General features: G+C 36.7%; 1 protein-coding gene across 1 annotated transcript in view; it reads right to left on the bottom strand.

The window, feature by feature from the left end:
* LOC108088284 (nuclear hormone receptor FTZ-F1) overlaps positions 1–15471 on the bottom strand; it is a 40526-nt gene extending 25055 nt beyond the window's left edge. The window contains 2 exon segments of the mRNA XM_017186005.2: positions 11853–13190; positions 14445–15471. Coding sequence (XP_017041494.2) covers positions 11853–13059 — 1207 coding nt within the window. The 5' untranslated portion in view covers positions 13060–13190; positions 14445–15471.
* Positions 15472–15690: the final 219 nt, after the last annotated feature.

Here is a 15690-nt window from a genome sequence, read left to right as displayed (position 1 = left end):
GAACCCAGAGAAGCGTATTACATGAGTGTGTGCGTGAGGAAAGAGCACAAGAGCTTTTTAAAAACAGAAAAACAAAAAACCCGAAACCACAAACGAGAGATTCCCACACAAAAACAAAAACCTGACATAAAAAAAGCACACGCAATAACAATTCCCGCCCCACACGCACCAAAGCTTCCGCCCACCCCCTCTCACCCCCTTCCCACATCACTCTCCATCACAAAGAAAAAAAAAAGCAAAAACTATTCAGTATTGAACCTAACCCAACAAAAAATGCTGAAAACGCCAGAAAAACGAAACAAAAAAAGCTCACGCACATTGTTATTATGTTTCCAGTCCCCCCACTTATTCTCGCTCTCACTCTCTGTGAAGCCGTCTCTTTCTCTGGCTACCGCTGATATTTTTGGCAGCTTTTTCAGTGCGTAAAGGGCAAACAGACTCGTCAAACGCTTAAAGGTCGAATCTTAGTGCACTCTTTTAATTGTTATTTAATTTGGTTTAAAATAATTTATTGCATTATTTAGTAAAAAAAAATCAGTTAACAAAACCTGCCTTTAAGGGAAAAAGTTTAACATTTGTTTAAGGATTTTAAATAGGTTCCCTTTAAAAATAAAAATATTTTTTCTTACTCTTATTGTAAGTTAATCAAAACATATATTTCAAATAATACTATTTAATTATAAAAATTTAAAAAAAAAAAAAAAAAAAAAATTGTCTTAAAAAAAACAATTTTTTATGCATCTACATCCGAAAAACATTGCTCTTTTGAAGAGTATAGCTATACAAATTTAAAACAATCATCAGTGTGAAGCATTCACGATCGTTTGCGCAATTTTGCTCATTCATCGCACGCACTTTCGTTTTTTCGAGCTTTTTTGGTTGTTTTGTGTTTTGAAATACATTTTGGTTATATTTCGTTGTTGTTGTTGACTCACTACGTTTTTCCAATCAATTTCATCAATTTACGTTAAGTTTTTACATCGGTTTCGTTTTTGTCAGGGAAAGTCCCATTGTCTCCAACGCCATATGGTTGGATTTGGCATGGGTTGGAAGTGAATACGAATTGGTGGAGTGTGCGACCCATTTTAAGAGGGTTTTCAAGGATTTCACCACGTCTTGTGGTTAATAAGTTTAGATTCGGACTAAGTTTGTGGATAAATATTGCCCTAATATACATAATTTACTTTTCTTAATTTTTTAAATGTATTATTCAGTTCTATAGTTTATTTTTAGTGAAATTAAATAACAATTTTTATAAGAACTCTATTTTTGTTATTTTCAAGATTACAATGTTACATATTGTAACATTAAATTAACTTGGCTTAAATCATATCCCATAGTCATATCACACTATCTTTCTTATATCTATTGAATTTTTAGGGAGTCTTGGTATCCACTTTGCAGTGTAAATTGCACCACTTACAATTCTTACGCTTAACATCACTTAATTGTGTAGCTTTGAGTTCCACTCTCTATAAATTCTCCTTTTATTCGCTCAATCCACAATCATTTGATTGGCACATTATATTCTGAAACGGTTCTGTGCTCATTCAATCGAATTGTTATCTTTTTCCTGGCGATCCGTCTCGTTTACTCAATCCCTTGCATTTCCCCAACGATTTCCTCTCCATTTCAGTCCTTTGCCGCCATCGATAAGTAAGTCCTGCCATCGCGAGCAGTATATTAAGGGATATAAAAACATATGTACCCATACATATGTAAGCATGCACCACCCACCGAGAACCCATTTTGCCACCCATCATTCACACGCAGCTGTAGCCATGTACTAGATTTGTACATGCTTCCCTTCCATAATATATACGTATAGTATAAAAACGTTCAGATAGAAAGAGAAAGAGGGAGTGCGAGCGAGAGAGGCAGAGATAGAGAGAGAAAGAGAGAGAGAGAGCACTCGGCTTGAACCGATGACGGCGACGACTCTTGGCTGGTTTGGTAATCAAATCTAGGTGACCCAAATTGCACTGACCTAGTTTCCACGAGGGGGTGGTGGTGGTGGGTCGGCATTGCCACCCAAAACCGAATAAGAAAAGCGGTGCACCGAAATGTGTCCTTTGAGATCAAGTTTTGCTGCAACACCTTACCTTAAAGCCACACAATTTCGATTCAAGTCTTAAACCGAACATTAAGTTTTGGGTCGATTAAAACGTTTGTATCTGTGGGGTTTTTCTTTTATCTTATATCATATAAAACCTTTACTTAGGCAAGTCATAAAACCAACAGCCGTTGAAATGTTTCTTTATTATTTTCGTATGCTTGTGCATTGCAATGTTAATTCAAGTGAAGGACAAATAATATGCAAGTTGACAATGGAGCGGGATGACGAATGACAATGCGGTGGTGTCAACAACTTTGGGTTAAAGTTAAACGGTGTCAAAACTAATTAACTTGTTGGCTGAGTGAAGGATTTTGCAACTGATGAATTGGCTTGCAAATAAGCCAAGAATTTTAATCAACTTCTTCAGATTTCCCTTTCGAAAAATTGTTAACTTTAAGGTTTTTCATCCAACAATTTATACTTCTTATTAAAAAAGAAACATTTTGATTTTAATTAAACCTTTATTGCTTTAATGTATAAACAATAACCAAACTCTATATTAGAAAACATTCTAGAAAACAAGTTTAAAAAATACATCAACATTAATTACAGGTTAATAAATTCCATTCAACGCAAGATGATCAATCTCTATTTTTCTGTCGATCATTATTTATAACAATATCTACCCATTCAATTAATCCATTTGTGTAAAAGGCGAATCGAGTGCCAAAAACACATTCAACAAATTATTTGTACAAAATAGAAAAACGAAATACAAATTGATTTCGAAATCAAACGCACCAGAAGCAAATGAAACTACGCAATTTTGACTTGTTAATGTGTGCGATTTATGTACATAAAACAATAAAAACACGCATACTCGCGCACTGATAGGCTTAGAGATTATGTAAGTTCACGTGAAAAGCAACAACACGAGATACAAAAAAAATAATATACAAAATATACGAGAGAAGGGATGGGGGGGCTTAAAACGGTTTCAATGTCTGTTTTATGTTATTTTGTTCGCTGTTTTTCTGTTTGCCTAGCTGCAATTATTGTTACAATGTTATATGGCTGCCATGATCTAAATTTCCCAACAAATTATTGCGACAAAATACCAGACCGCGAGTAGAAGGTGTGCGATATGCAAAATGAGTTGAGTATGATTTATTTTAGTTTTTATTAAAAAAAAAAAAGGCTCAAAAAAACTGAAGTAATTTTCTTTTGACTTTTACAAAGCAGTAATTTAATAGTTGTTGTTTTGAAAAAAAATCAAATAAATTTGTTGTTTTACGCAAAGGATAAGAAAATCAAAAGTGCCTTAAAATAAAAAAAAACTTTTTAATAATAAATAAATAATAATAAATAATTTTTTAATAAATACCAATAATCTGTAAAATAAATGAGTAAAATATTATTAAACTAATATGTCGATATATCTTTAAGATTTCATTTATTATTAGTTAAATGAGAAATAGTAAATACTATAGTAATAGTATATTGTCTTGACCGTCACTGTACATTCATCCTCATATCACCATTATTTTAAATCTAAATACACACTCCATCTCGCTCTGGCAAACGTTCGGATTTTCGGTCATGTGTGCGCAGGAGCGAGACAAAAACTTGGCCAAGTGCAGTAGGCCATGCAAATAGTCAAAGTGGGTCAAAAAGTGGCTATCAAAAGCTATATCAACATCATTCGAACCGAAAGCTCCGGCTCGCTTCGTTTCTTCTTCGGCTTCTTTCGTATCAGCAGATAAGCCGAACACGAATTGTAAGCAAATTATAAAAATAAATAAAAACCAAAACGCACCTCCCTCTCCATCGACCAAAAAATATTTCTTGTTTATTTAAATATGAGAAGAGTGACAACACAAACAGCAACAACAATGAGCATAAGAAATACGGTTACATCATAGCGACATATGGCTGAGGTGCAAATTATTTTATTATTTGCTGTAACAATTTTTATTTTATATTGGTTTAAAGGTCTGTTGGCTGGTTACGAAATTTGGAGGTGAGATTAAAGGTTTAAATTAAATATATGCCCATGATATGCTGTTAATATTTCAGTTTTTACGTAACTATGCATTTATTTGTAATCTAATTAACTTCATATTAAGAAAATTGTGAAAACTGTAAACTGTTTACTAAAATAATGTTGATAAGTCTTTATTTAAATATTTGTTAAAGGTTGCGAAAAGGAGTTTCTTCTCATAAAATCAGAAACTCTGTGAAATTTATTTTCTTGCAAAAATGATTTTACGTGTAATACTTATATTAAATTCTTACTTTAAAATAAAAGTAGATATATAAGGTGCAGTTAAATTTTAAAGACTATGTAAAGTAAGTTAAAACATCAATAAACGTTCATACGTCGGATTTGCTCGATGCTCGATTTTGTTTTGAGTGATTATTACACAATACTAAATGATTTTGTTTTAAGTATGTACATTCAAAACAACATTATTAAGACCAGTTTTTCTAGCTTATCGGCTTAGCTGCCCGAAATGAAAACAAATCTTAAGTACCAACATCCTCCCCCACTTCTTGCTTAGCTTAAAATGTGCAGGGAATTCCAGGCCAAAAACAGCCTCTTAAGTAATAAGCCTCCCCAAAGCAATTTTAGCACTTGAAAGCACAACACAACACAACAAAAATCATAAATAATCATAATTGCCGCATAAATAACTTCATTGTCTCTTTTTCGCCTACCAAATTACGTGAGGGGGTGAAAAAAAAACAAAATAAGCCAAGAAAATAAGCAAAAATAAGCCAAGACCTGCCGCAACAATTTCAAAAAGCAAAGTGAGCAAAAGTACACAAATAAAAATGCAAATAAAAGTATGCGTGAAAGAGAAGATGGGAAATGTCAACAGAAAGTGCAAGCGGCAGCAAAATTGTTTTTTTTAATTAAAAAATAAAACAAAAATGCAATTGACTTGTGACAACCGCGATAAGGCGGAACTGATAAGAGCAAATTGTCGCTGCCTCTTTTCTGTCAATCGAGCTTATCTGCAAAAGTGCGTTATGTGTCCCATTTACCTAAACTGCAATCAGTTGTTCTCATTTCACAGTCGCTGATTCGTTTTGCTTGTTTTCCTTTTGAAAATATTGCTGTTTTTATTTTTCCTTTTCGAAAATTTGTATTTTTCCTCTTTTACTTAGGGAGCTTTGTGAAAAAAAGCTCACATGGGGTTTATTTGTTTCTGTTTGCATTTGCGCTGCATGCTGTTTTTGAAAAGCTTTACAGGTTTTTTAATGGCGCGTGGATGTTTTTTATTTATTCTGTATCTGTATCTTTTCATCTTCTGCAATCTCTTGTATTTGAGGATCGTTCAAAGTTCCCGTTTTATTTGCTCACTTTTTTTGCAGTTGGCGCCACTCAACTATGCACACTACACTCACGACTATGTACACATACATACAGCCAGAATGCACGCATACATTTGCAAAATGCAAAAGCTCATTTCAACCGGCAAAAGCTTTACATTTTTCCCTAGTATGCGGGTTCTTTATCTACGCCTGTGTGTGTGTGCGTACGAAAAGTGCGAAAGTGTTTGTGAGACAGCCGCCTGCAAAGCAAATTTTAACTTTTTTTCAAGAATAAACTATTGCGCGTGTAGTTGTGGCTGGAAGATTACAAAAAAATGGTTTAACTTGGGCGATTTCTGAATGCGCTGCGCGTGTGGTCGCAAAGGGACACGGAGAGAGGCGAAGAGGAATGAGAAGAAAATTGCGGAAATTAAAAGAAATGTACATACATATATGCACTTTAAAAAATTAAAATTTCATAGCTGATCAGCTTTCAGCTGTATTTAGTTTCCTAATTTTAAAAAATTATCATGAAAAGAAGCCATGCGTGGACCATTTGCATGTGTAAACATTATTTTTTGACTGTGGCTTTATAATTTTTTTATTGATTATACATTTTAACTTTAAATGGTTAAAATAAAGAGTATAGTAAACTAAAAACTGAAGATTTTAATATTGTTGTACTCTAACGAAATAAAATAAATAAAAACTTAAAAATATTACTTGTTTATTTGCGTGCTAATAGTGCTAGTACCTTGTTTACCACAGTTGCCGACAAAAATATATCTGGTTGTTTATTTATTTTTCATGCAAACATTCCGCTCAGTTGTAAAGTTCAGAGCAGATCGTGTTGGTATTCTCTTACATAGCTTTTCTATAACTTTTTACCAATCCTCAAAAAAAATTAATATTTTTCTGAGATCGCGTACAATTTCTTTGATCAATTAACCGCAACGATATCTGTGCAAATAACTCATTTAGTATCACTTAAGGCTAAGAACTGCTACTGCTTGTATCTGGGTTAAGTATTCTCTTTTCTTTTCGCCGCATAATAATGTATTGATACCCAATCAGTGGAGCTGACACATGACGTATACGTAACACAAAATTGAACGTCGACATTACGTATACGCCGTGATAAGCAAAGACAAGAGCCTGGTTGTACAAGTATCTCCGCTATGCAATGGCCACTCCTTCCCTTTTTAATGCTCATGGTAAATGTAACAGCGCAATTTCAAGAAGAGAGAACTGATAGTGAAACAAGAAACGAATCGAACGGGCTACATTTCCAGCAAATAAAACAATAAATCACCGACCAATGAGAATAAACAAAATTACCTTACATAAGGCGCAGATGTTCAAGGCTGGTAACAGTATATTTTTTATGACTTCAAATATTTAAATTTTGACAGATTAAACTTCAAAAACGTCTTGATGGAATGTGAAAATATGGAATAAGGAGCTTTGCTCTTTATTGCCATTCCAATGGCAAGCTACAAATTTTGCAAAATAATGTTGCTTTGTTTAGTAAAGCGATTTTTTATGTAAAAGAAAAAAAAAATTAAAAATATCATAAATTAAATCAAAGTTGGCAACCCCGAAAAAATATCAATTAAATAAATAAATACGAAGAAAATAGAAAATGCAACTAGGTCAGGGTGGAAGTGCGACTGAGATGCACGGGCGGATGAGTGAGGGAGACAGCAATCGAGAATCGAGTTGTGCAGCGCAGAAAGGAAAAATCAATGCGCATTCTCTTCTGTTTGTTTTCTCTGGCCCTCTCTCTCAGTCTTTTTCTTTCTCTCTCGCCGATTGCATCTCTCGGCTGCACAAATCCAACCCATTCCCCCACCCATTTGACATTGCAAAATTAGTGCAAAGCTGCGCTGCCGGCGTCGGCAGAATCGCAAACGGCGAATGTGGCACAGGGTCAACTGGCGACCCATTAGCACACTTTTCCACGGGGGCGGCGAGGGGTTCGGGGTTTGGGGGAGTGGCGGTATGACTATATGGTTATAGGAGCCAGACGCCCCAGACATTGCGAGAGTGCGAGACTCACTCTCAATGGCATTTGCCTTTTTTTTCTCGAGCTAAGGTTAACAACAATAAAATGGTCAAAGCGACGCAGTAACAATAACAGCATTAAATAATACAAAAAAAAGACAAACAGTTTTCCATTTGCATCATCAAACAAATGAAAAATGTTGCTGCAACAATGGAAGATAATTTTATGGGCGATTATTCAAGATTAGGGGAATGTATTTATATGTAAAGAATTTATTACCACTAGAAAATTATGAATTTACAAAAATCTTAGATCAGAGTTAACATCCACCTTTCAGATAGTTAAACGAATGGATGAATGGAACATTTATCTTTCAGATAATAAATATTTTTGCTATAGCTGATAGCATTTAAAACAAATGGCACTAGAATGGTTTTCTTTGTTTTTCTAATAATAAGTAAAGCAGAATGCGGAACATTTTTTAACTATAAGAGTTACAAACATTATCATAATGATGAGGTTAATTTTAAAAGGTTCCAAACAAGAATAAGTGTAAACTGTTACTTAAATTTTTTTTTTAGTAAATTTTTTTGTTGCTGGATAAAGTGTTGATTGGCAACTACTTCTCAATTTTAGGTATTTTGTTTTTAAGCAACACCTCCTAAAGAAGTTAACTTGAACAAGTATAGACTCTCCTATGTTAATATATTCTGTTTTCAATGTAGACCATGAAGGGTTCAACGCTCCTAAACTACATATTTGAAGCCTTAATTGCGAATAAAAAATTTCACACAACAAAAAAATGTATCATGCAAAGAAAAACAATCCTGTGAAACGCGACTAATAAACCAATTACTATGCACATAGCTAAACAATTTTCAAAGCAAAACCTAACTCCCAACCTCCCCCTTCGATTAGCTGTTCTAATTGCTTGCATTATCATTTTATAATTGTTATTGTTTTGTTGTTACAATTGAACGCTTCGGTTTTGTGTTATTTCTGCTCTTAAGGGCAAGCGCGGCTCCACTAAACTAAACTTGATATTTTTCAATGCTCCATCCTTGATTGCATTTACAAGATTTCTGTTTTCTGATCGCTTGACTAAGTCTTATTGTTTAGACATTGTTTGTGTTTAGTTTAGGTTCAATTACCAATTTGTGGTTTGGTTTTCCAATGGCGAATCGTGAGAAAGAATTGGAATTCAACGCAAGTGTGAATGACCAACATGGAGGATAGAATTTGAGGGATTTTCCACTTGCTTCAAATAATTGTTCACTAATTGCACGTAATATAATTCAAAGACCAAACGTTTGGCCATTAAGCCATGTATAAATTAAGGGAATTACTTGTACAGTTTAAAATTCGATAAATCAATTCTTTTCGACTTAGTCATTAAATAAATAAGAACACCAAGTTAAATCGGAGGTTTGAGTTAATGGTTTGTCATGACCTTATTTGCTGCCTACAATTTAATAATCAAAAAAATTTAGAACTGCCAACCAAATGTGCATTAAACTGTCTTGTATAAATGTGTTATAAAAATTGTTATGTAAAGCATAACTTAGTTCGTTGACACTTCGTTCTTAATTAAATAAACCCTTTCCAGTTACCAGCAGATTCAACCGTGTCTTAACGTGTTTTTTCTGACCTTTTTACGCTGAAACCAAGTCAATCTATATTTTGCACTGCTCTTTTAAATCTTTAAACTTTACCCAAGGCCAAACATTCCGCCCGTTTACCAAATCCTTTTTCAAAGTCAAGCCCAATCGCAGCCACAAAACAACCTGAGGGTCGGAGCTTAAATCAGACACGGCAGACACAATTTGCATATAGAACAGCCATGAAAACACAAGGACACTCCGGGGGGTGGTGGAAATGTCCTTGGGACACGGCCCACTACAACGACGACAGCCTTCGCATCAACCCAAGGACCTTGAAATGCATTCGACGCTAGAACCAGTGCATATAGCATACGTACATACATACATACATAGATATATGCTATATGCAACAGTCAATGCCGCGCCCCAATTCGTTTTCTTTTTGCGCATTTTTCAAAATGCAACAAGCTGCTAGCTGACTTTGACCCATTTAAATCCTTTGAGGTGAGCATAGACGCACGAGAACGACGCCGGCAGAGCCGCGGCAGCGGTGCAATCTGTGTCAATGTCAGCCGGCGTTGCGGGCGGCAGCGGCGGCGTCGTCGTCGGCAAATAAAACCAACTGAGGCAGAACCGCGCCACCACAAATGCTGCACCGGAAAAACATCAACGCAATATCTTCACATAAAAGGAAAAGTGCATTTTAATAGCAATTTATTTTCAAGGTTTTTATAAAACGGCAAACCTAACTAATAATAAAAGCAAATGTTTATTTGTTATCATTTCTTTAAATATACTATACTGTATGATAGTTACTGCACGCAACGTAGCAGCACATAATCATCTAGCTCTTTAATTTCTTAAATATATCCACCATTTTAAAAAGGTATTTACTTAGTTTATATTATTTTACGAAATTTAAATGAGATTAAATTTTAGCATAATTTACTGACATCAATGTTGTAACATACCCATATATTTAATTTTAATTTTGTTTTTTGAAGAAACCAAAAGATTATACATTTTTCGCTAAGTGTAGACGGGGAGAGTGTGCAATAGAGAGCGAAAGAGAGGGGGCGAGCGCACCCGACTCGCTGCGCTGACTGCGACGCCGGCAGCGCTGCGGCTGATGCACACAATGACCTTCAAATTTCTATGCAATTTCGCTTTTTGTTTTTGTCTCGCATCCTTGGGCCCAATCTCCAATATTAGAAAACGCAAGCGAGCGCAACAACGATTCGTTTGCGCTTGACCCAAATTCTAATACCCCCAGTGACCTTGCTCCATTTTGCCTCTCTTTCTAAGGATGAAACAGAAGCAGATGGAAAATTTAAGCTGCACTTTGGGGGTTTCCCCCGAAGGCTGCCGAGTGGCTGAATTAAATGCCTCTGGAAAGGGGCAAAAGATGCGTCTGTGGTTTTGACATTGCTGAATGTCAATAAAGTTAATTTAAAAAGCCAGTATCATGCCGCCAAATGGTGTGTAAAAAAACAAACAAACTGCTGACAAGCAGCCAACAGCTTTACATACAAATGTCTGTAATGTTTGATCATTCGTCATCAACATTTCGCAGGGGTCTGTCTCAGTTTACTTATTTAATTGCTATTCACGCATCGACACACGAATCGAGCCAATTTTTCTTCATTTGCATTTTGACATACTCTTCGACAAGATAGGGCGATATTTACTCAAAGATCCAGATCACCTTTTAAAGGGTTACCAATTATTTGGAGTGTAATTTCATATATTCTTGCGATAACTTCTTTGTTAATATATAAGATATAAAAATATAAAATCATACATTTGATTCCAAATGACAGTTTAAGCAAATAAGTGTAAAAAAGCACGATTCAAGTGCTCCCAAATATGTAAGTTTTGGGCAAAAGAGCATTTTATTTTCGGCTTTCTCGAAACAAAACCCGAAAGTAGGTTAGTTGCATTTTTATAGACATTTCAAATTGATTTTTATGGCTGCATCCGACGCCGGACCGAACAACATGGAGCTAAGTGCGAGGCCAACTGAGCGGAAAAGGGGATACGGGGACTCGGGGATTCGGGGAGGAACCCCGCGAATACTCTGTGCATATTTAAACTTAGCATTGCACTTGGCACACTAAGATTTAAGACGACCGTCTGGCCGGCCGACCGACTGGAAAACGCAGGGGCGGTCACGCCAGTAATGACAAGTTACTGAAAACACCAAGGTCTGATTCAATTTAAATTGAAATTGTAAAAATGTAACACTCGTCAGCTGAAATGCGTGATGGATTGGCTGCATTTTAACTCGTAACTCGTAATGGTTATGTGTTTTAAACACCTTTTTGATTTGTCGGCTAAAGGTCTCCTATTTAGAAGTCGTAATCAGGTCTATTAAATACTCGTAAATGTCTGGCATTTAAAACAATATTAAATTAAATCGATAATAGGTTGTTTACGGCTTTGTTGATTAATTATTATTTTTTTTATTTTATTTTATATTATTTTATGATCTTCCTTTTTGTTTGGGTTTTGGTTTTGGGTTATTACATTTTAATAATTTAAGCACTGTGTTTTAAAAGGACTTGTTTTCGAACTGAATCGCATTTTGATTAAGTGTTATTATAAATCATTTTTATTCAAATTTCCCACAATTAGTTTTTATTATACATATTTCGATTAAAATGTAAATTAGGTTTTTTCCACACTCGCGTTTTGAATGGTTTGATAAATAATTGATTATTTCTTTATTGTTTTATTTCTTTAAGTTCCATCAGCTTTATCAGCTTTCCACATTTTGCAGCAACAACATAATATTGCTTGCTAACTTGCCAAGGAAATTGATGAGTGGTAGTGGAGAAAAATAGTGAAAATAGTAGACATTGTATAGACTTACCTCCATTATCGTCGATTTCCAGACCGAATTCGTCCTCGGACATGGACTCATCGTCGGTGCTGAGATTGGATCCGCTGTGGTTGCCGCTCTGCATGTGGTGTTGCTGATGTTGTTGATGTTGCTGATGCTGCAGCTGCTGCGGCGTTGTGCTGGCACTGCTTGTGTGGTTGCTGTTGGGCGACGTGGTTTTTGGGGCACAGGAACTGGCGGCCAGCTCCTCAATACTGTGCAACGAGCTCCTTGTCGGATTGGCAGTGCTATTATTGGATGTTGTCGTTGTGGGCGTAGCTGCAGCTATGGTTGTTGCACCCGATCCCGATCCTGATCCTGATCCTGAACCAGATCCCGATCCCGATCCCGTTCCTGTTCCCGGTCCAGAAGTGGTGGTGCTGATGTGACTATCATCCTTGCCCACCTGCACCTCAAAGTCCAGCAATTGAGCCGTGGTCGAGGATAGGAAATTACTGGTGGAAACGGAAGTCGATGAATTGACTTCAAGTGGTTTCAATTGATGATATTCCACGGGCGGCACAATAATGCTGCTGCTGGTGGTGCTGTTTTGAGGATTCTTTTGCAACAAGGCCGGATCAATGCACTCGTTGGCGGTGCGGTGGGAGGAGAACAAGATATTGGCAAACGATGGCATCGTCACCGATTCGATGATCACCGAACTGCCGTTCGATGGCCGCACTGCCTTAGCCTCCACGTTGTTGTTGTTATTGTTATTACTGTTGTTGTTGTTATTATTGTTATTGTTGGTGGGGTTGGCTGTTGCTGCTGTCGTAGTGCCCATCAGAGTCAGGTTGCTATTGCTATTGGGATTTGGACTGGCCACAAAGAAGCGCTCGCACAATCCACTCAAGGAAATGCCGCCATCCAATTGACTGGCATCGATCGTTTGCAATGAACTAAAGTTATCGGAGGTGGCCGATGTTGCTGCCGATGCAACCGTTGTTGCTGCAGGTCCCACTGCTGCTGTTGCATCCTTCTGTTGCAACTGCAACTGCGAGTAAAAGGGCAACATTGGAGTGCTGCCCGCGGCCAGCATTTGATCCTTGTGATGGTGTGGCATTAGGAGTTGCTGCTGCTGCTGCTGATGTTGCTGTTGCTGCTGCTGGTGTTGCAGGTGGTGATGGTTGCTGGTAGCTTCTGTTGCATAGTTGTTGCTGCTGCTCTCCGCCAGCATAGGTACGTTGAAGGAATCCATTTTACTTTCTTATTTTAACTTTACTTTTGTACGTTTCGTTGTGATGTGTGGGATTTGTTTTTGTTTGTTGATTCTTAATGGCAGGTAACGATAGTAATTGTAAATTTTAAATTGCTTTGTATTTTAAAGACCTGGAAAAGGAACAAATTGTTCAGAATCGTTATTAATTTGTCAAATAATACTATCAAGGATGTGGGACAAGGATTTTACAGGCCTAGGTCAATCCAAGGTCGCGTTGAAGGTTACGTCAAAAGAATGTGGGCCAAGGAAGAGTCAAATGGGTTTTCAAAGCAGGCCAAGGTCAACTCTTTATGGGGAGGAAAAGCTTTTGTGAGCTTTTTGGGAGTAATTTGATTATCCAGCCAATTCGCTTGAATTTGTATGTTCAGTTAAATTTAAATTTAAAAATTTAAATTTAAATTTAACATTTAACTCCTTGAGGCCGGTTTATAGTTAATATGGAATAAAACTAGACCTTGTTTGCACATATATTTCTTGACTTAAAATTATTAAAAAAAAAAAAAAAAGTTTCCATCCTGTTCGGCTTGCGAACTGTTATTTAAAACAAAAAATCGTAGTCCCCCGTTCTCCAAAAGGATATGTACATACATATATGTACATATATATGTACATGCTGATGTCAATATTTAGTAATTTATTTTAGTAATTGTCCACTGTTTAAGAATGGTTTTAATAAAACCAATTGATAAGATTTAAAACCAAACCTTTCTTGCATTAAAGACATTTAAAATTAAGTTCATATTTGAAATTAGTATGCAAGTTTTGATAAGCTTAATGCACATCTTTCAATGAAATTCATTTAAAAAAGTTGCAAGTGCCCAAACAGGAAAAAAAGGGTATACTATTTTATCCCCCTTAGCTAAAATAGTTTTCCAGTTCACAAAACAAGCAACTGGATCTTCTCCCCGCTCGTTGAACCCTGTGAACTCCCCTCTCAACCGAGACTTTAATTAACTTTACGCGACTCCAAGTTCTGTACTTTCCGGTGTCCAATCTCATCAACCCTCTTGTCCTGTACAGAGAAAACTTGATTTATTTAAACTTGCAATATTCTCCATATTATAATTTGGAATTGACTTGTTGTTTAAAAAGAATTATTATTTTCCACTGGACTTTACATAGATTGTAAAAAAAAAAATTAAGAGGTCTAACTTTTATATTTAATATTTTAAGCCTTTTGTTGATCCTATAAAATCATGAATATGTCAAGACAGTAATTTTTTTCTCTGCATGATCTTTTTTGCCTTAAGAAAGAAAATACAATAAAATAAAGCTCTCCCAACTAGACAAAAGGTTAAATGGGGTTTTTGGGGAAGGAAAGGGATCGAAAGGAAGTTGGGAAGTGGGGAGAATTGAGAATTTACCTTTTATGCAGCTGACGTTGATGTTTTTCCTTTTGTAGTTTTTTTTTTGCGCATGCGCCCGGTTTCCATGAATTCCAAGACAAAGATCGCGGAAGAAGAAGAGCTGGAAGCGGCCCCTCTTACTCTCTCCCTCTCTCTTTTTATGTATACAAAAACCAGTTGGAACCGAAAGCAAAAGTTCTATTATTAAGTCGTGGTCTTGTTGATTTTGTTGTTGCTCTCCCTCTCTCTCTGTCTCGCTCTCAGTGTGGGAATTCGCATGTGAAGAACGCGAATTTATAATTCGCAAAACAAAGCTTGCGTGTGATTCATTTCGCCGATCGTTGTTGGTGTGTCTCCCGATCGCTCTCTGGCTCCCCGAGAGCTTTTTCAGCATATTTCACACGCACACACACGCGACGCCGAACGCATTTGGCGATTTTTTTATTTTTTTTTTTTATTTATTTCGCATTTATTCCCATGTTGTTCTCCTCCTATTCTCTGCTATTTCCTCTTCCCGATTTTCACACACGCGCGCAACAAGCGAAAGCTCGCAGAAACAACAACTATAAATTGCAATTCCTACTACACAAACACACACGCACACCCTCATACGGCGTATATACACATATATACTGGGGTTCTGCTGGGCATTCTGTGTTGTTGTTTTTCCGTTTGCCTTTGCTAATTTTGCCTTGTTTTTGCTCTTGCTCCAATTCTATGACACAACGCTTTCTTCCCACTTGGTGTTAATTTTTATACAAAATTGCACATCGAAATTCAGCGAAAGACGCTGGCGAGGGTGGGAAGGGGAAGGCGAAACACACTCCCGTTACGGACGCATCGGAAATAATAAATACACACACAATTAATGCCAGAGTTCTGTTCCGCTTTGTTTACTTTCACTCTCACTTTCTTGGCTATCGCTTTCTGGGCTATTGTTTATTCGCTGGCTTCACTTTTTCGGGAAAAACTATTCCGCGCACATCGGACGCAAAAAATTAGGTCTGTAGGCCACAACGACTCGAACGGGAGAACACACAGTAAAAAGTTGTTGGCGTAGGTAGAAGAAGACTGAAAGCCCTCGCACACACAGACGGGATAGGATAGTGTTGGGTCTCCGGAGAGCGGGGCCAAGGACAGGGACAGAGAGGCAGCATTCTTGGCCTTTAAAAAATCGTTTGAAGAACAAGGACGGCAATCATATGAAACCCGGAAAGCTTTCAGCTGAAAGCACTCGCATGTACCCACACTAGTGCACTGCAAT

Source organism: Drosophila ficusphila, unplaced genomic scaffold (genome assembly GCF_018152265.1).
Source record: "Drosophila ficusphila isolate 14025-0441.05 unplaced genomic scaffold, ASM1815226v1 contig_106, whole genome shotgun sequence".
NCBI classification, from domain to species: Eukaryota; Metazoa; Arthropoda; class Insecta; order Diptera; family Drosophilidae; genus Drosophila; species Drosophila ficusphila.
This window is presented reverse-complemented; position numbering and strand designations above follow the sequence as displayed.